Source organism: Peromyscus californicus, unplaced genomic scaffold, assembly GCF_007827085.1.
Source record: "Peromyscus californicus insignis strain IS unplaced genomic scaffold, ASM782708v3 Scaffold_14__1_contigs__length_90479793_seg_2, whole genome shotgun sequence".
Lineage (NCBI taxonomy): Eukaryota > Metazoa > Chordata > Mammalia > Rodentia > Cricetidae > Peromyscus > Peromyscus californicus.
The window spans coordinates 59397344-59418172 of record NW_026294436.1 but is presented as its reverse complement, the minus strand read 5'-3'; the positions used below and the strand labels follow the sequence as shown (position 1 = coordinate 59418172).

Genomic DNA, 20829 nt, shown 5'->3' with positions numbered 1-20829 from the left:
GATACCAGCCAAATATGTAGACAATCACACAGATTCTTCTAATTCACTGGTTGCCCTCTGTGTGTACATTTACATTGTGGGAAGCATGTTCCCGTGGACTCTTCCTGAGCACAATTAGATGCTATCTGTTGAAGGCATACTTTGGAGAGGCTTTTATGTAGCTTGAGTTTTCCTGCCTGGCCCACAGTCAGGACAAATCTCTCTCACCTGCCAGTCCCACAGCCACTCAGACCCGACCAAGTAAACACAGAGACTTATATTGCTTACAAACTGTATGGCCGTGGCAGGCTTCTTGCTAACTGTTCTTACAGCTTAAATTAATCCATTTCTATAAATCTATACCTTGCCACATGGCTGTGGCTTACCGGCATCTTCACATGCTGTTTGTCATCCTGGCGGCTGGCAGTGTCTCTCTGACTCAGCCTTCCACTTCCCAGCTTTATTCTCCTCCTTGTCCCGCCTACACTTCCTGCCTAGCCAATGGCCAATCAGTGATTTATTTATTGACTAATCAGCAACACATTTGCCATACAGAACATCCCACAGCACTTTTATGTGTTGTAGAGTAAATACATAAATAAATAAATAAATAGATAGATAGATAGATAGATAGATAGACAGATAAATAGATAGATAAATAGATAAATGAAAACACATCACCTACCACTGATGAAGTTAACCATAGTGGCTATCTGCCTCTATTCACTATTTATATGCCAAAAATTGTCTTCCTTTGTACTACTTACAGAAGATTATGTGTCTATAAGCAGTACATCATCAATCAGATACATTTTTATTTAACTGAGAAAGTGTCACGTTTTTGAACTTGTCAGAATCTGCTAGGATGTGAAAAAGTTTGTTCAAAGTGTTTCCATATATAATTATATAAGTCTAATTACCGTTCATTAAATATTTAGAATAGAAGAATAAATACAAACTCATTTTTAAATTTGGATAAGACTCCATATATATTCAAAGGAGATATTATGCATCCATATTTATCATTTACTTAGGAAGAAAAAAGATTCTGGAGAAAACAATGCCCTGAGTTGGAACTGTACTGTGCCCTGAGTAATCTGGGAATATCATAGACTCCTTCCTATGCAGCACTTCTGTGTACCATAAGCTAAGGTCTATCTATCTCATGAGAGTGGGGGGATTGAATGAGATAATGGAAGAGAAGAAGTGAAAGCAGCAAGGTCAAATAGCCGGCCCAATGTAACCTGCACTTTGTGTGGCCACTGCTGTCTAGCCGCTATTTCACATTTCCCAAAACATATATTTCCTCCTGATGTCACTGGATCCACAGTTGACTGAAAGTTTCTGTTTTGATGCATTTTTTTATTACCAAAAGTTTTCTGAATTAAATTCTCTTATGTCCCTGATCCTCAACTCTGAATTTAATCTTTATTTAATGACAGGAAGTTACTGTTCATATTCATATATCATTGATCACCATCACAGAAGGGAAAAGGGCAGGCCAAATGTGTACTGGCTCTAAAACATTCTTCAAAATGGGGCCAGAGTCTAAGATGCTCTAGCACAGGGACCAGACGAGTTGTTATTCCTAGATTTGCTTCTATTTTGCAAGAGATAAGGTTATGATTTGGAGTTAGATCAATATACAATTTTTATGTCACATTGCACTCATTTATATCAACTTGTTTATCAGCAATTCCGTCAGGCTGTTACGTGATCAACTCCTTTCACCTTCTCAGCTAACTTCCTGATACACATTACTTCAAAATAGAGATAAGTAAAGAACATAGCCAGAACAAAGATGAAAACGTGTTTCATGAGTGAAATACAAAATGTTGTATTTTCAGGGTTTTTTTTTTTTTTTTAAATTTCTGAGAGGATTTAGAAACACAACATAAGAATTACTATTTGACGTGCTATCGGGAGAATCACTCTCTTTTGCAATATGCCAAAGGGCAGTGCACCCAGCAAAGAACCTTCTACTGTCACACAGGAAATGTCCCCACGATGACAGTGGAAACATCCTGGGGACTCTGTTAGACACTAGCTCTTTTTACCAGGACCTCCCTTGCAAAAAGACACATCACTGGAAAATCATTTTGTGATTTTTAAATATTTAAAGAAAAGCAGAACTTCTAGTTTCCATTGTATATAAGAATTATTTCTTGAAATACCTCCATAAGTGTAGGCCTTGGCATTAAAAGCTATTAATTTTATTGGGAATGAACCATGAGATAGCAAATGTCTTCACATACCACTAGAACACATTTCCTGTAAAAGACAACATCCCTGTACACATCCTGAGAATAGAGTTTCCTTAAACAAAATCCAAAATTTCTCAAGGAAATAGGATGGAGATATTTTTCTTCCAGATGCATTCAAGCTAAATAAGTATAGTTTTTTTCTATAATATTTGTGGCAGACCCCACCCCGCGTGCGCACGCGCGCGCACACACACACACACACACACACACACACACACACATACAAAACAAAAAGAATTTTTATCTCCTTAAAAATTGATTTGAACTCAATTCTAATATCAGGCCAAACTGCAAAGCTTATGAAGAGTCAGGATAGGGAGACTTTCAGAAAGCTTGTAGGGTCACTAACAGTGAATGTGAATTAGGGTACTAGCAAAGTTCCATACCTAGAGTTTACAAAATGTCTTGGTGATAGGGTGAGGTAATTCTGCTGGATTGGTGCTCAACACAGATGCAGCATTTATATGCAAAGAGGTCATCTCATGCCAACAATTTTAATTTTAAGTTTTGATGAGACATAGGTCATATTTCAGGAAGCCAGCAATGAAATACTATATCAAATATAGAAGTTCTATAATATCGGGCAACATATGAGCTATCTTTCTTATCTGAATCCCTTTAATGAAGCTTCTGGTATTGGGAGATGCAGAGGGAATGGTTTGTTTAGCTGAGTATCCAGTCTCTGGAGAAGAGACTTCCCATGTTACAGTCAAGCACCTTTTGGGTTACCCAGCTCTTCTCCATATTCTGCACTCTCTGCTCCAATTTTGCATGGACCACTTTCCATCTCTGGCATGGTCCATGAGAATCGAGAAGATGGCCCAGCCCCAAAAACTCTATACAAATGTATTCTGGGAAGAGTCTTTAAAAATACATATCTGAATGCCGGGCGGTGGTGCCACACGCCTTTAATCCCAGCACTTGGGAGGCAGAGGCAGGCAGATCTCTCTGAGTTCGAGGCCAGCCTGGTCTACAAAGCGAATTCCAGGAAAGGAGCAAAGCTACACAGCAAAACGCTGTCTCAAAAAACCAAAAAAAAAAAAAAAAAAATCTGAGAAAATGTGGATCCTTCCACTACCCTAGTAGTGTCACATTGGACTGATTATTGTGACAAATGCTTTTTTGGATTTTAATCTCTGTTTAAGAATATCTAGGGATATTTATAAGCCCTTCTCCCTCAACCAGCTGATCTGTTAATTTAATGGATACTTTTTGATATTTCTAAATATTTATGCAATGTCTTATTTACTAGTGACTGACCTATGGCTACCATAAATACAATAACACAATAAATAGTACTGAAAATCTCAGTAAATATTCAACATATTGTCTAGGTTTGTATCTTTATAAAATGCCTAGGATTAGCCTGGCCACACAGTCAGCTATTGATTTCAGGAGTCTGGCTGTCCCATTCTAATCCATCCATCATCCCTAGATAGATTAGGCAGTGTCCAATTTGGAAGTGTTATCTGCTTTAAAATACCAATAGAAGTAATACAATGCCATATACTTGGTTGCAACTTCTACGTCAGATGCAGAAAGTCAAGGACTTGACCTTGACTCAACCCTTGGCTGTCATTGATATTGAAACTGGGCCAGAAGAACACTAGGACACTGGCCTCATTTCTTCTCACTGAGACTGACCCCTCCCCAGTTTCTTCTCCCACACCACTGCAAAGTTACAAAATGTAGATATTCCCCTATTCCATGGTGATGGATTGGCACCAATAGCAAATATCTACAGCTCACTACCATGGAGTCTTTCCAATTCCTGCTGCATGGCATCCCGGAGACTAAATTTAGATTATTTCATGACCAAGTCCAGTGGGTCTACCCATTCAAAATGTTCAGAAATGTGTTTCTTCAGACACCTGTTCTTCTTCTGATTCATGTCACAGGCTAGATCAAAGGAGCTACTGTGAAATAGAAATGTTAGGAGGAGGCAGAATTTTCTTCCATATTTCAAGGACAGTACAGCTGGGTTTTAACAGCATTCACTGAAGCTATAATGCTAAGAGATAGACTTAATCCATGCTTGCCTCTTTCTGTGCATGTTAACACTCAGATGAATTCCAATCAAGAGAAACAATACCAACCAAGAAGAAGCAGTGGTGGAGGGTCTGGAAATAGGCGCTAGTGAACAAAATGATCAGGGCACTCTCTCTGGACAGTTTCAGCTGTTCTTCCTCAATGAATCTTACTTAACAATACATTCTAAAATTCCACCCCTTCCTTGCTATCTGTAGAAGATCCAAGGAGACACACCGAGTCCATAAACCATTTCAAAGCTTGTCTTCTAATGAAAGTTTACACTTTAGCAGAAGGCCCTTCCAATCGGAAAGTACAGGGATACTCACTTGTTTAGCCTTTGTCTTTGAGATTGTATCAGAAATGGGTTTCTTTTTTTCCTTTACAGCAGTTTTAGAGAATAATTCTTCAAATTCATGACAATCTATGGATGGCTCTTCAATCTTTTCCCAAATAAGCGAAGGGCTGGAATCTCTAAAATTAAGCAAAAGAACAATAAAATGGCCATCCAAAGTCCCATGTCAAGATGAGCAAAAACAAAGAGGATGAATAAAAGGAAGGGGGCAGGGAAACACAAGAAGAAAGATCCAGAAGAAAATGTTTTATCAATTTGATGAAGTGGTTAAAATGTCATCTATATGAATAACATATAAAATAAAATAAAACAATACAATAGAAGAGTGAACGAATAAGACATTTGTCCAGAAATTATTTTCTGACATCCTTCCTCATCAAATCACTCCATGAAACTAACAAAGCAAAGCCTCTCTCAGAATGGGCTAGAGGAGCAAGGAACGCTTGATTTCCTACATCCCAATTTGATTCAGCCTAGATGATTATTTGATGGTTAAAACAAAACAAAATAAAACCAAAAATCAAACAAACAAACAATAACAAAAATCGTATCTCCAAGGCCAGGTAAAGTAACATACACCTTTAATCCCAACACAAGAGACAGAGGCAGGAGTATCTCTCTGTGAATTCAAGGCCATCTTGGGCTGCACAGCAAATTCTAGGCCCAGCCAGGGCTGCATTATGAGATCCCATCTCAAAAATCAATTAATATATTAATTAATGCACACATAATGTGCATATATATGCATCAATGTATGGATGTATGTACGTTCGTATGTACATATAGATGGATGGATGTACTATGTATGTATATTTCTGGAGCTGGAGAGATGGCTCAGAAATTGAGCACTCTTACTGCTCTCCCAGATAATATGAGCTCAGTTCCCAGAACCCACATGAATGGGTTCCCAGCACCCACATGGGGCAACTAACAATCATCTGGAGCTCTAGCTCCAGGAGATCTGACACTGTCTTGTAGCATCCAAGTGTACTTACACTGGTGTACTATACACATGTACATGCCAATAAAGAATAGAAAGAAATCAATCTTTATAAAGTATATATATTTCTAAGAAAATGCTCTCTATATACGCACTGCCACCCACCTGCCCACTGTATTTTCCTTCTCAATACCTCCATGCGTGTGTAGTGCCACTAAGAAAGAGTAAATGTCATTTATAAAAAGCAAAATAATGAGACAGAACATCAAGTCCTGGACCTGAAGAGACAGAACATCAAGTCCTGGACCTGAAGAAAATGAGTTTGACTACAGTTTAAAATGATTCATCAATGTATCTAAGTGATAAGACACTCATGCAGAGAATGGACTGGAAAAAGGAGTCAGGGAACTTAGCATATCCTCTCCTAGATGGATTTAGTGAAGAAAAAAAATCAACACAAGATGTGCAAAGTAATGCTATTTATTCCTAAATGCATGCCACTTAGTTCAAATGTGTCAAGGAATTGTGATCAATTAGAATAAAAAGGGCCAATGGCATTTAAAGTTGTGTTTTCCACCTTCTCCCCTGTATTTAATGACCAAGCCTCTGAGCACGGTCTTCCTGAGACTGGGGATCAGATTATGTGTGGACAAACAGTATGCGACCTGAACATTTGGTGAAAAAGTCTTAGTTCATGATGGTCATTGCCAACTATGACCACGTGACATGGCCTTGTTTCTTTAGAAGTGTCAGGGCATTCCCACATTTACTTTACACACATCATTTGGATGTGTTTTGATGTGTGATGCTTCTCCAGAAAGAATTTGTATGAATAACACTGCATCATAATGCAAATCTGGACCCTTTAAAGGTGGAGAACTCTTCCTGGAAAGCTGGTTGCCTATGGACTTGATTTACATTTTTTAAGCCGTGGTCAGAAATAGAAATTTCAACAGTCAAAGCAGAGTATAAACTAATTGTGCAACAAATGCACCTGCTTCTCTACCCTGCTTCTTTTACAGACAATCCTTGCTTTAGATGGTTTGAGAGTAGAAGGCAGTCAAATCCTCTAACTACAGGTAAAATCACTTATGTTAAGAAAAAATAAACCCCTTTATCCTTAAAAAAAAATTAACACTATAAATGGATATAATATACATCTCAGTCAGAGATGCACACGTTATTTTTTCAATCTTTGATACTACGGGAGAAAAGTCTGCAACATTCCATAAATTGCTTCAGAAAACAATGAAGTCAAAATCTTACAAAAGTTTTATAGGTGTACTTAAAATACATTAAATTATTCTTCCCAGACAAAATTCTACAGTAAGGTGTCCCCTGGTGGGAACAAACTGCAGGGATAAGCTCACTTTGGGGTTACCTTTTACTATGGAGTTGAATTCTTGTCCAATAGAGAGGCTTCATTGGCCGGCAAGGCTCAATTGGGGGCTTCCTAGCCCCTCTGTCCTGATTCATTCCCAATCCAAATAAGCCAGTTGGCAATGGAGGAAAAAGAAATCCACACACTTGTGGTGCTGGTAAAGTGCTACTCCCAACTTGTGAGGAGAGTGAAGGACCTGAGCCAGGCAACAGAGGAGGTGGAGGGATGCCTGCCCCAGGAGGAGGTGGGGCTGGAGGAACCCCCATACCTGGTAGAGGAGGAGGTGGAGGAATAGCAACTCCAGGAAGTGGAGGGGGAGGGGGTATGCCCACTCCAGGAAGTGGAGGGGGAGGGGGTATGCCCACTCCAGGAAGTGGAGGGGGAGGGGGTATGCCCACTCCAGGAAGTGGAGGGGGAGGGGGTATGCCCACTCCAGGAAGTGGAGGGGGAGGGGGTATGCCCACTCCAGGGAGAGGAGGGGGAGGGGGTATGCCCACTCCAGGGAGAGGAGGGGGAGGGGGTATGCCCACTCCAGGGAGAGGAGGGGGAGGGGGGATTCCCACTCCAGGGAGAGGAGGGGGAGGGGGTATGCCCACTCCAGGGAGAGGAGGGGGAGGGGGGATTCCCACTCCAGGGAGAGGAGGGGGTGGGGGTATTTCCACTCCAGGGAGAGGAGGGGGAGGAGGTATTCCCACTCCTGGAGGAGGAGGGGGAGGAGGGGGTATTCCCAGTCCAGGAAGAGGAGGCGGTGGGGGAGGGGCTGGCAGCATTTCTATTCCCTGTAGACTGGTAGGTTGTGGGGCTGTTGTACTGGGCAGAGCAGGCACTGTTATGTCAGAGAGACAAGGAGGTGGGGGAATTGCCATGCCCAGGCCAGGCATGAAGCTGGAGGACTCTGTACAAGGCAGAGGTGGTGCAGGTGGGATATTACAGATGTTTCCAAAGGAGGAGCAAACAGAAGGTTCATGGCTGGTTTCCAACGCAGTATGCAGAGAAGGGTGGGAGGGCTGTCCTTGACCTTCAGACCCAGCCAGAGAAGGAGGAGGAGGGGGAGGAGGAGGTGAGAGTTGTGATGCACTCTGCAGGGCTGGTTGGGCATCAAGCTGGACTGATATTCTCCTTGGAGATACAATCAAAGAAATCTCTGAACAGAATTTTGTCTGAGGTCCGGTGGGTGGGGGTAGAACCGCCGACTCTGCGCTCTCGGTGGCAGGTGGGCACGGGGGACCTTCTAGAGGTGTCTTTAGAGGTGGCAGAGTCAGGATCCCACCCTCTTCTGTAGGGGAAGTCTGTATTGATTTGGCCTGAAGAGTTCTCGGAGGTTGTGCGACCTTCCCGTGCAATCTGAGAGCATCCAGACCAACTTCTTCAGAGGCTGTGAATCCATTCTCAAGGCCTGGAAGGCTCAAGTCTAGGGCTGGATATTGCTTTTCTAGCTCAGCGATCTTTGTCCTCAGATCCTCAATCGTCTGTTCCAGTTGCTGAATTACAGTCGCCTGTCCTTCAGACTTCACATCGAAAACTTCCTGAGAGACAAGGACAGGCACAGTTAGTAAGAAAGTGAAAAAAATGCAGATATCTAAAGAAGAATGGGAAATTAAACAAAGTTGACTGCCTCTCCTAAAAGATGCTGTCACAGAAAGAGTCTATTGAAATTTCCATGTTGATCCTCTTTTCCACCATTGGATTTGAACATGGTTCACACATACTCCAATCGAATCCTAAGGTCCTTCTTCTTCTCATCTTCATACAATGTCCTTGAGGATGGACAACTGTGATGGTTAGTTTTATATGTCAACTTGTTACAAGAGAGAATCACCTGGGAAGAAACTGTTACAGAGAAAGTATCTATATCAAGGCATGTCTGTGGGGCTGTCCTGAGTACCTTCATTGAAGTGGGATGCAAATATGCACCCTGATGGGGCCCTGAACTGTAGATAAATGAAGAAAGCTAGCTGAGCGGAAGAAAGCCGGCAGCACATGTAAGCATCCACTCAATTCTCTCTTGACTGGGGATGTGTCCTGACTAGCTGCTTTGAGTTACTGTCTTGACTTCTCGGTGATGGACTGGAACCCAGAATTATAAGACGCATATCCTTTCCTCTGATGACTTGCTTTTGGTGAGGGGGTTTTATCACTATAATATAAATAAAACTGGACTAGTACCCGATGTTAATATTCTGATCCTGCCCCTTTGGGCCACCCTGCATCCTCACATAAAAGCCTCTGCTTAAGGAAAAACTCCACCCCTTCCTCTCTCTCTCTCCTTCTGCATCTCCTCCCAGGAGGTGTGCACCTCTCTCTCTCTCTCTCTCTCTCTCTCTCTCTCTCTCTCTCTCTCTCTCTCTCTCTCTGCCTCTTTATCTCTCTATTATAATAAACTCTCCACGTGGATGCAGTGTCTAGGTTGTGTATTACTGGCCATCCCTGCCATGCTCACATGGAGTGGGTCATCTGCCAGCCCTCCACAGAATCTGCCCAGCATGTTTCCCTGCATGAAAGGAATACCCTAGTATGTGAGTGTGTGTGTGGGGGGGTATATAATAAATCATAATACCCAATAAATCATAATACCCAAGAACAGGGAAGAATATTCTACAAGACAAATGTTTGCCTTCCTGACTGTGAATTGATGCTATTGGGTGTTTTCTAGAGACTTTGGAAGTAATTCTGAATTTTGAAGGCAATCACTAATTTTTAAAAGTGGTCAAAAGTAAGATCATGTGAAGTACTATTGACACAATAAAACCATGGATATAGACATTGTAAATGTATGTCATAATCTCGATATCACACTCACTATAATTTTAATATTTTACTCAAAGCATTTCAGTAAGTATTCACTGATAGTTCTGTGAATAGACGCTTTAAATGGGCAAAATTTTGAGGGTTGCGTATGTTTTATGTAAACTTAGGCACACACACAAACCCTTACATCATTAGTTTTCAACAACATTCACACAAAAGACCAAAGTGTTAATATACGAAAATGGTGTCATATATTGTTTAAGTAGTCCATGGTAAAAGAAATCTCTATTATAGATAGTTTTGTTTCCCATTTGACCAATATAACAATTCCCATACTGTAACTATGATGCTAACAAACATAAGTTACCAAGACACAAAACTTTACCACTCAAGCTCATCTTAACAAGTCTTTGATCATTCAGTTTTTTCTTATGACACTGAATTACTTAAATGTGTAGACTATCCCCATTTTCTTGGCACACTAGTAAAAGTGACCTCTAAATATTGGTCACTATTTCTCAAGTTATCTTAGTGTATAACTAGAGTTCTTATTTTTCCACCAAGAGTTATAAAAAGGGTTCCTTTAGGGCCAGTGAGATGGTTCAGCAAGTAAAGGCACTCATCCCCAAGTCTGACATCCTGAGTTTGATCCCCAGAACCCGCATGCTAAAAGAGGGGGACCTACTCCTGACAGTTGTCCTCTGCCCTCCTCACGCACACTGTGACTTTCATGGGCCCCCCCCCCCCCCCGACACACAAAATCAACAAACAAATGAAAAAGTGAAAATGTAAGTTCACCGATGAATGAAATGCAGGAAATAGATTACAGAAGAGAGTTCCTAAACCCAACTCTTAAGTCATGTTAATGAGGCTGACTCATCTCCATCAACAATTTAAATACAATAAAACTAGCATGAAATTACAGGACAACTAGAAAAAAAAAGTGAAAGGAGAAAATGATTGTGCCGTGATGGCCTCGCACTGTGACAGCCTCTACAGTCCTTCCAACAAAGATTTACATCCCCACGTTCACAGACCAGCTACCCAAAACGCACACCAAAGCCTATTGACAGTAGGAGTTATCGTAGTAGCAACAGGGAATATTTGGAGATTTTAAAATTCTAATTACAAAGCCAGTCAGCTAAAGGTAAACAACAAACTAACCAATCATATTGCACATGATAACTGGTACCAGACAAAGACTGTTGTAAGGGTTCACCTCGATATGACCACAGCCATCTTGTGTCATAACATCAATGATTACTCCTAAATAACCCCCATCGGCCTTCCCTCAATCGTTTCCCAGGACACTGGAGTGCTATGTGGAGCTTTATGGCTGGGCCCTACTGCCAGGAATGCCCCTGACATTGATATTAGTGTGAAATAAACCAGGTGTGCTCTGACTTGGATGAAGCCACTTTTGACTTCACCAACATATACAACTTTACTTCTGACTGTAATCGAGGGGATTTGTGGCTCTCCCTGCTGCCCAGGCCCACACTTCTGAGTAAGTATCTAATAAATTGTGATCCTCAAGCTGTCTTCCTTCTTCAATACCACAGCATCCTGGGGCCAATTCTCAGACTGGGACTGGACTGCTCAGAACAATCTCTTGAGTGAAATCCACTCTTGACAATGTTTTAACTATTGGCTCACCCAACTAAAGCTTCCTTCTTCTGTTTATAGAAATGGGAAGACTATGATATTTACAGATTTCCTTGTAGCTAGGCTTAACCTATTAGATGAAGTTATGGAGAGGTTTAGAAGTGTGAGGATTTGAAAACTTGAAGCTTCTCTCGAACGAGATTACAATTTGCACTCTAATTTGTGACTGTCACCCCCAAAGGTTTCAGATTTCCAGGTAAATTAAGAATCAAAAGCTGAGTGCCGGGCGGTGGTGGCGCACGCCTTTAATCCCAGCACTCGGGAGGCAGAGTCAGGCGGATCTCTGTGAGTTCGAGGCCAGCCTGGGCTACCAAGCGAGTCCCAGGAAGGGCGCAAAGCTACACAGAGAAACCCTGTCTCGAAAAACAGAAAAAAAAAAAAAAAAAGAATCAAAAGCTGAAATGTGCACCATAGAGAACATCCTTCAAACTTTCCCATTGCTCCATTAAAACTTATTAAAATATCTTATTAAGTGGTGATGTCTCTTGTGTTCAACACATTTAGCAACAAAGCCTAATTGGTAAAAAATATACCAATATTCCAGATTTAGTTATATGGGGAGTGGGCAGTGTTCTGTTCCAAAAGACCAAAATTTAAAAGCTAAGTGACCATATCATTTACTAGATTGGGGCTGGGCCTCAGTGGTAGACTACTTGCTGAGCATGCATAAAGCCTTAGCTTCGAACCATGTAATAAAGGGAAGGAGAGAAGATAAAAACAGTTTCATCATAACAGGGAGCTATATAAATTTTATATTTAAAAATATTTTTTAGTAAAAACTTTTGGGTAAATACATGATCCTATGATACATGATTCCAATGTTCCATCTTCACTTTTTCTGATGCTAAGAGATGTAGCTAGAGTTTTCCTGCCTGGTCCACAGTCAGGACAAATCTCTATCACCTGCCAGTCCCACAGCCACTCAGACCCAACCAAGTAAACACAGAGACTTATATTGGTTACAAACTGTATGGCTGTGGCAGGCTTCTTGCTAACTGTTCTTACAGCTTAAATTAATCCATTTCTATTAATCTATACCTTGTCTCGTAGCTCGTGGCTTACCGGCATCTTCACATGCTGTTTGTCATTGTGGCGGCTGGCAGTGTCTCTCTGACTCAGCCTTCCACTTCCCAGCTTTATTCTCCTCCTTGTCCCGCCTACACTTCCTGCCTAGCCAATGGCCAATCAGTGTTTTATTTATTGACTAACCAGCAACACATTTGACATACAGACCATCCCACAGCACTTCCCCTTTTCTTTTTTTTTTTTTTCAAAAAGGAAGGTTTTAACCTTAACAAAGTAAAATTACATATAATTTGGGAATTTGGGCGTAGCTTCTCTTACTACTTCCTGCTGGAGGGGGACGCTGTATCTTATGGGGAAACAAAGAAAATTTTAGGATTATGGAATAGTCCATGAGGCTGTATTGTCTGAGCCAGTTGCCTTCAAACCATTCTGGATGTTGGATCATCTGGGCCATGGTGTCATCGGAGACCTTTCAGGGGGTCTTGGCTGGTCAAACCTGATGTATCTTAATCTGGAACAAATCCATAGCCTCTGGCTTTCTGTGGGAACAAAAGCAGAGACTCTTTTCCAAAGCAACATATCCTTATATCCAAATTTTGAAGTCAAGGTACCTTTAAAATATACATTTTGGCATAACTCAACAGCTTTTACAATCAAATGTTTTTCTGCAGTTAAAAATTCCAAAGACAACACAACCCAGATTCTCTGTGTAATATCCATTTTTACATGGCTTATTTTTTATACTACCTTTACTGTCTCTTTAAAGACTTTATTTTTTAAAACTATGTATTTGTTTATATAACTCTATATCACCTTTTTTGTCTCTTTCAAGCCTACGTATCTTTTACACACATTGTAAACTATTACATCTGAATCTGACTTATTGTGAATCTATTGCCTTAAACTGCAGCAGCTGTGGCTGCTGGCTCCGCCCACCGCAGCTTCCCAACATGGTAATGGTTTACCACCAGCTCTGGGAACAATCGTGGGTCTATGCTTTTATCCAAGCAGCGTGTAGCCCAGAAACCTCTTTTTCTTTGTTTTGTACTAGAAAAGGCTAAATCCACCATATAGCTTAATGTGCCACTTGCAGAGGCCTCATTCCTGCCATACTGCAGGTCGAACGTGCACGCTAGGAACCCACCAGTAACTCAAAACGGCAGCTGCCGCTCATTTGAGAGAGACAATTAGGAACTGTTTTTAGCTCCATTTTAGAATCTTTTTTCTCAGTTTTTAGGTGGAAACTCTTGCCACCACGTTGGACACCATTTGTAGCTAGAGTTTTCCTGCCTGGTCCACAGTCAGGACAAATCTCTCTCACCTGCCAGTCCCACAGCCACTCAGACCCAACCAAGTAAACACAGAGACTTATATTGGTTACAAACTGTATGGCTGTGGCAGGCTTCTTGCTAACTGTTCTTACAGCTTAAATTAATCCATTTCTATTAATCTATACCTTGCCTCGTAGCTCGTGGCTTACCGGCATCTTCACATGCTGTTTGTCATTGTGGCGGCTGGCAGTGTCTCTCTGACTCAGCCTTCCACTTCCCAGCTTTATTCTCCTCCTTGTCCCGCCTACACTTCCTGCCTAGCCAATGGCCAATCAGTGTTTTATTTATTGACTAACCAGCAACACATTTGACATACAGACCATCCCACAGCAAAGAGATACTATAGCTTCTGAAAGACGGGCAATTTCTCCTCACATGGCATTTGTATTGTGTGGCTTAAAACATTATGAGATCATTGATAAACTAATCCTGGCAGAGAGCATATTCTAATTATATTAAAATTACAGTTTTGAAAACAGGAGGTAGTAAGAGGTGCTTTGTGAGAAAGGGGGAGAGGACTTGAGGCTAAGCCAAATACTGTATTAAATTTACTCATTTATTTTATTTATTTGGTATTGGTGAAATTATTAAGGCCACTCCACGTAGTTAAAAGGAGACTTATTTAGTGGCGTACCTTACAAGTTAAGGGATAGGTAGGTCGCGGGGTCTGGGGAAGGTGTATCGCAGTCCAGCGGTGTTCTCTGGAGCTCTGCTTGGCCCACCTTCACTGTCCAAGGTCCCGGAACCGAGTGAGAGCGCAGCCCATCCAGATCTCAGGTCTCCAGGCACCTCCCTTGGCCCCGCCTTGTAGGCATGACAGTTGCCGAAGTCTCAATGGGGGTTGGAACTTCCAGATCAAAGCTGGAATGGCTACCCACTACAATTTGGTGGTATGAGGAACTGAACCTAGGGCCTCATACATGCCATACCACTGAGATCTACAATCGGCCCTTGCTAGATTGACTTGTCTTTCATTATGAGGCAGGGTCTCACTATGTTTCCCAGACTGACTTTGAATCTCTGCTGCAATCCAGACAGTCTTTAAATTTGTAATCTCCCTGCTTCAGCCTTTGAGTAGCTGAGATTCCAGGCTTGTAACATCAGGCCTACCTATACATATTCAATTTACTAATATGTATTTTTCATGTCTTTCATTTATTTTTTAAATAAAGAGATAACTAAGACACTTAAATAATTTTTAAAAAGCTTAGAAAATAAGGAACTGATAATATAGAAATATACACATTCTCTAAGCTTCAAAGATTTTCAAGTATGTAACAAAGTAAGAAGTAGAAGGAAGATATGGCAGAGGAAACAGTAATAGAAGAATAAAATTCCAAAACTAAATCTATAACAAACATGGTAGTTAGCTGTGTGGTGCCAGGAAGTGCAGAGTTAAGGAATTCTTGAAGGTATTAATAATCACACTATAAAGACAAGAGTTGGAATGTTTTTACAGGGAACTTTTTTTTCATTCAGATAAGTTTATAGACAAAGAAAAAGGAAGAAAAGTTGAGATGAGAGACTTTCCTACTTTTTACATTATTTCTACTTCAGAGGACTAAAAAGATATAAAAAAAAAAATTCCCAGAATTTGCATTTCCTTTCTGATGATCTTTAACTCACTCCGTGAAATATACTGGAAGTTACAATCCCCCTTTTTCAACTAGAAAGAAGAGTAAATATGTTCATCTCAAACCTGAACTGACTACCGTGTAACCTAAGAAAGACCAGCCACCCAGGAACTGTTACAGAGTAGCCAAATGTATATAAGATTTTCAGGTCTCAACTTAGCTAAGAGTCATCAAGGAATCTTATCTGGCCTTCCTTATCCAGGACAATCAGTCAAGGGCTGGCTGGCTCCTGCTGAGTACTCCCAGCATCCATGACAACAGTTCCTGTTGTGTTCTCAAAGAAGGCTGTGTTGCTTGTCAACTGTAACAGTTGATTTCTCTATGGGTTATCTTTTTTTTTTAAGGACTTTATATGGTAAATATAGGTCATTATCAAGAAAAAGGGCTGGCTATCTTCTGGCCATGTAAGCAAACATTTTATGCTCAAGACCCACATGAAGTGAAGATCTGCAGGGCCCACCCACTGACAAAGCCACAACCTAATCTCCAAGAGACTGGAGACCACAAGAGACCACAAGTGCCAGGCACTCTGTGGTCCACAAAAAGCCCTCAAGTTTGGAGCCTGTTCCCCTGTGTCCAGTCCCTGGAACTTAAGGGTACAACTAGAGGATGTATCTGATTCTTAAGGGACTTGACATTGAAGAAATGCACTTCGTTATCTTAGACTTCTTCACAAAAATGCTCTCAGCATTTCCAGAATTGTGCAATAGTTTATCCAGTGCTCATGGTGATAGCTATAAAAAATTACATCACTCTTTAAAAGGAAGGGCAAAGTATAGTTGTGGCAGTTTTATAAAGAATCTGTATAATATATATATACATATATATATATACATATATACATATATATATATATATATATATGCTTGTAGACACATTAAGATGTGGTGATATATTCTGTACCCTAATAAACTTGCCTTAGGATCAGAGGACAGAGCCAGCCACTAGATTAGACATAGATGTCAGGCAGTGGTGGCACACACCTTTAATCCCAGCACTTGAGATCATGTGTTCATCAGAAACATGCCTTTGCTTGGGAAGCATACACGCCTTTAATCCCAGGAAGTGATATGGTAGGGGAGAGAATGGTACATAAGGTGTGAGGAAACAGGAATTCACTGTCTTTAGGCTGAGGATTTCATAGAGGGAAGAACTAGTGGCTGGCTGTTCTGTTTCTCTGATCTTCAGGCAAGTTTATTAGGGTACACAATATTAACATAAACCTGATTTAAACCGTATAAAAAGCACTGCATTTATATATTACCGATTTTGAGATTATCTGTATTTAGAAATACTGTTTCAAATCCCTAGATCATCAAGAGCAGGAGAAGTTGCCCTCCTATTTGGCTGAACAATTCTATGCAATCACATAGCCAAAATTTTTCTTTTCCTGTATAATCTTAAACGTGGGTGGTGATGGCTAGTTCTTATAAATTGTTTGACCACTTGAATATCACAAAATACAAAGTGCCATTGAAAGAATAAAATGTTCGTCAAAAACATGTTCCCAAGTGCAAGATTATCCGATTCCCAGAAAAGAACCCATTACAGTAACATTAAGGTTACAAATGTCAGAGAAGAAGCCAAGATACACTCAAGCAAGCTCTTGCTGAAAAGCTAATGGGCTCATCTTTAAAACTTTATTATGTTATGAAAGCAGGGTGCTTTCAGAGCCGAGAATATAAAAACCGCTCACTGGTAAGTTAATACTAAATTGATTTTGTAAACGTTGACATGAGACACGTAATTCATTGTCTATCTCACTCAGATTTGCAAGGTCTGTTCATTTTAGGTCACTTTACTGACAAATGAGGACACTACACATATCTACACAAGAGAAAGCTTACTATTCAATGAAAATATAAATTGTATTTCTCATATTTTGAATTCTAAAATACCCTATGGTTTTGAAACAAGCCAATGGCATTCCAGATCTAAAATAACCTAAGTATGCTAGACAGGATCCCACAGAAAGTGAATCCAGACTTTAAACAGGTGAAATTACTTATAACAATTTTTTTAAAAATTTCAAATTTTAGGGGATATTTCAAGAAAGGGGGAAAATGCTAGGGCATATGAGAAATTGTAAATAACTTATCTAGGGTTATTTAAAGTGGAACTTATTACAGAAAACAAGAGCTTCACAGAGTTCTAACAGCATTTATTGGGGGAGGGGAAGATGCTGATGGAGGCCAGAGCAGAATGTTGGATGTCTTCCTCTATTATTCTCTGTATTACTCACTTGAGACAAGATATCTCAATGAACCTGGAGCTCACCATTTTTTCAGCTAGACTGGTGGCCTTCAAGCCCCTGCAATCAACCTCTCTCTGCCCACCCCCACCCTCATAGTACTGGGATTGTGAGTACATACAGCCAGCCACACACAGCTTTTTATATGGGTGATAAGTTTCAAAACTTGGGTCTTTAATCTGTGTAGGAGTGTTCCTCCACTGAGGCATCTCCCTGGCCCCACCAATTTTTATAATAAAATGAATAATTCATTGTTGAAAATTATTATGTGCTTGGCCCAAAATGAATCTGGTAAAGTCTCTCGTCCATAAATGAGACATGTGATATGCATTGGGGGGAGATAAATTAGAAATGATAACTGGCTAACTGGCCATATTACATTTAGCATAATGGATCATCAATAGATTGATGTAAAGAATACAGGAATCATTGGTAAGGAACCCTGGTAGAAGTAATAATATATTTGGGAAAGAGCCAAGAGAACAAGAAGTCAACAAAAGAAAGTTATCTGCTACTTTCACTGTCCTGCCTTTGGAGTTTCTATCCTGCTACTAAGTTAATGTTCTGGCAGGCTGCTGGACCATACTCTGAGAGTGCACAACTACCTTTACCCAGACAGTCCCAGGAAGAAAAGCCCTATAATTAGTGTGCCTTTCCTCTCATGATCTGTGGGTGGAAAGTACCATCTCCTAAGCACTTACTTCCCTTGGACTAACACCCAGCTAATGTCAAATGCCATAAAAATAAAGCTTAGGGGAAATCAGATACAATGGATAAGATTATCAGCTCATGGTACAGTGTTCCTCAGACCATGCCATAATAAGGGAACTGCTCTCCCAGCGCTGCTCATGTCCTTATTGTAAACACTGTGGCCTTAAACTTGCCTGTGACAAGTACTCAAGACTCCTACTCATGTCTTTCTTCATAAAATCCTCTCCTCTCTTGGCTACTACTATTTCAGATTCCACCTTCTCTAGTCCCTTCTCTGTTTGTTTGGGTTTTTTTTTATTTTTTGTTTCATTTTGCTTATTGTTTGTTCACTTTTTTTCCCTTCGGTAGGGGTTAGAGTAGGGATTTTATCTTTGGGCAACTTAGTTGGCTGCATATACTCAAATCGTTTTTCTAAATCCCCAGTCTCTCCTCTCCAGTGATGACTTCTAGTGTTTCCTTTTCATTGCTGTTTCACTTCCGTCTTGTGATAACTTAGCTCTTATTATTTGATCACCCAGCCTTTGTCCTTAAATCTAAACTGTATCTTATCCTCCAACAAAATAGCATGTCCTAAGAGCTTTGAACTTCTGTTAATGGCTGAGCCACTGTCTCTTACAAGGAATGCTCCTAAGAATCACAAGGGGCTTGTTAAACCATGGCCTCCTGTCCCCATCCCTAGGGTTAGCAATTCCATCAGGTCGAATTTCTAATTAGTTCCCCATTGATGCTAACTTTGCTGAGACTAATTTGCACCCAGCACAGTTACCACCCCCAACTCCCGGGTCATTGGTTATCATTTCTGTTGCATTATATAAAGTCTTAGCTGAGACTCTCAGCAATTTGGAACTGCACTCTGATTGGTTCTACTGTTCCTCTCCAGATCAATTCCAGGTTGCTTTGCAAGGCACTTTATTTCCTTGTTGGAAACATTTGGCCTTTGCTTGCTGAGAGTATGTTAATTTCTCGCAAGGCTCATAAGGTCTTTAATGACCTGTATGATGAAGGTAGCCCATGTCACAGTTCAGATACGAATCTCCCTCATCCTGAAAGGGTCATGTGGGGAATGCGTGGTCTCTAACTCATAGGGCTATTGAAGAGTGATTGGTTTGTGAGGGTGCCAACTTCGTCAAAGCCTTAATTGATTAATGAGCTCCTAGCTTTAGGAAGCTGAGTTTGGTTGGAGGAAGTAGGTCACTGTGTGTTTCTGAAGGCAGTCTCCCATCCCTCAGCTAGTCTGTTTGGTAGGCTTTATCTCCTGTCCCCCGTGAGTGGAGCCACTTTGTTCCACTGAACATTGTTCCCCTGTGATGTTCTGTCTCACCAAGCCTGGGCCTAGAAGCAAAACAGACAAAGACGGTCGTCTACAGCCTGAAACCACAAGCCAACACAAGCCTGCCCTCCTATAAACTGTGACAAACACTCCACTCCCCATCTGGCCTACTGCAGAGGGGTACCCTGAGGATTAAATACAATATAAACAACCTGTGTTCTTCAAACTTGTCATAAGCAAAGTCCCTGCAAACCCTCAATTAATCAATGCTGAGCCACAGCTCTTCAGGAAAATACAGGGTTGGATTCCAGCAAGCCTCAGGTCACATTTTGTCACATGATCCATGTGTAATCTTTTTTTTCCTTTTTAAGCATGTGTCCTTGTTGAAAGCTGTCTTATTTAAGACCTATTGTTGATTCACTAACACTGAACTGATGGCCCATGAAACTCTAGCTCCTGCTGGAACAAAGCCCAACATGTAGTCTTTCCACTAGGTCCACCAAGGCCTTCTGACACTTGGGAACATCGACAACATTTTAACACTAAGTGTCAAGCCATTTCAAACAGTGGAATTACCAAGGAAATACCACAAAAATGTGAAAGGCAGGGCACTTAATAGACCATGCAAAGCACGCTTGTTTACAGACATCCCTTTGTTCAAACTTACCTGGGAAAACACACAGTTCAGAGAGCAGAATTTTTAGTCACACTGTGCAAGGTTGCAAATGACCAGAAATGTACCACAGAAACATAAGCACCAGAATCAGTTTTAACCAGTAGATGAGTTTGCAAACATACAATCCATGAATAATGAGGAGTGGTGTAGCTCAATGGTGCAGCATTTGCTACCATGTACAAAAGATCCTGAGTTCCATCCTCAACATTGACAGAAAATAAAAACATAATAGAGAGTATTGCTCTGACACAATAACAACTAACCATCTGAATGTTGACTATGTGCCTTAAGCTCTTCAAATCATCTTCCACAAACTAATATGCTTAAAACCTTCAAAGCCCCTCAGATAGGAAAGATTCATATGCCCATTTTACAGGTGAGGAAACTAAGACACTGAATAAAATACTTCTCTCTGAGGAGAGTAACAGATGCTACACTCACTTCAATAGCTAACATTTCATTAGCAGTTTGACCTAAGATCTGTTATGGTTACAATTTATACCCACATAAGTCATGAGCAGGAAATGTTACCCCCAAAGTAATTAAAACCAAAAAACCTCAAGAAATGGC

At 40.8% G+C, this 20829-nt stretch overlaps 1 protein-coding gene across 3 annotated transcripts in view; it reads right to left on the bottom strand.

Annotated features, from left to right (window-relative positions):
• Positions 1 to 20829, bottom strand: part of Fmn2 (formin 2) — a 308323-nt gene that overhangs the window by 201599 nt on the left and 85895 nt on the right. For all 3 annotated transcript variants that reach the window (XM_052737699.1, XM_052737700.1, XM_052737701.1), the window contains 2 exons: positions 6948 to 8473; positions 4601 to 4745 (listed from right to left, as the gene is read on the bottom strand). In XM_052737699.1, coding sequence (XP_052593659.1) covers positions 4601 to 4745; positions 6948 to 8473 — 1671 coding nt within the window. The remainder of the gene's footprint in view (positions 1 to 4600; positions 4746 to 6947; positions 8474 to 20829) is intronic.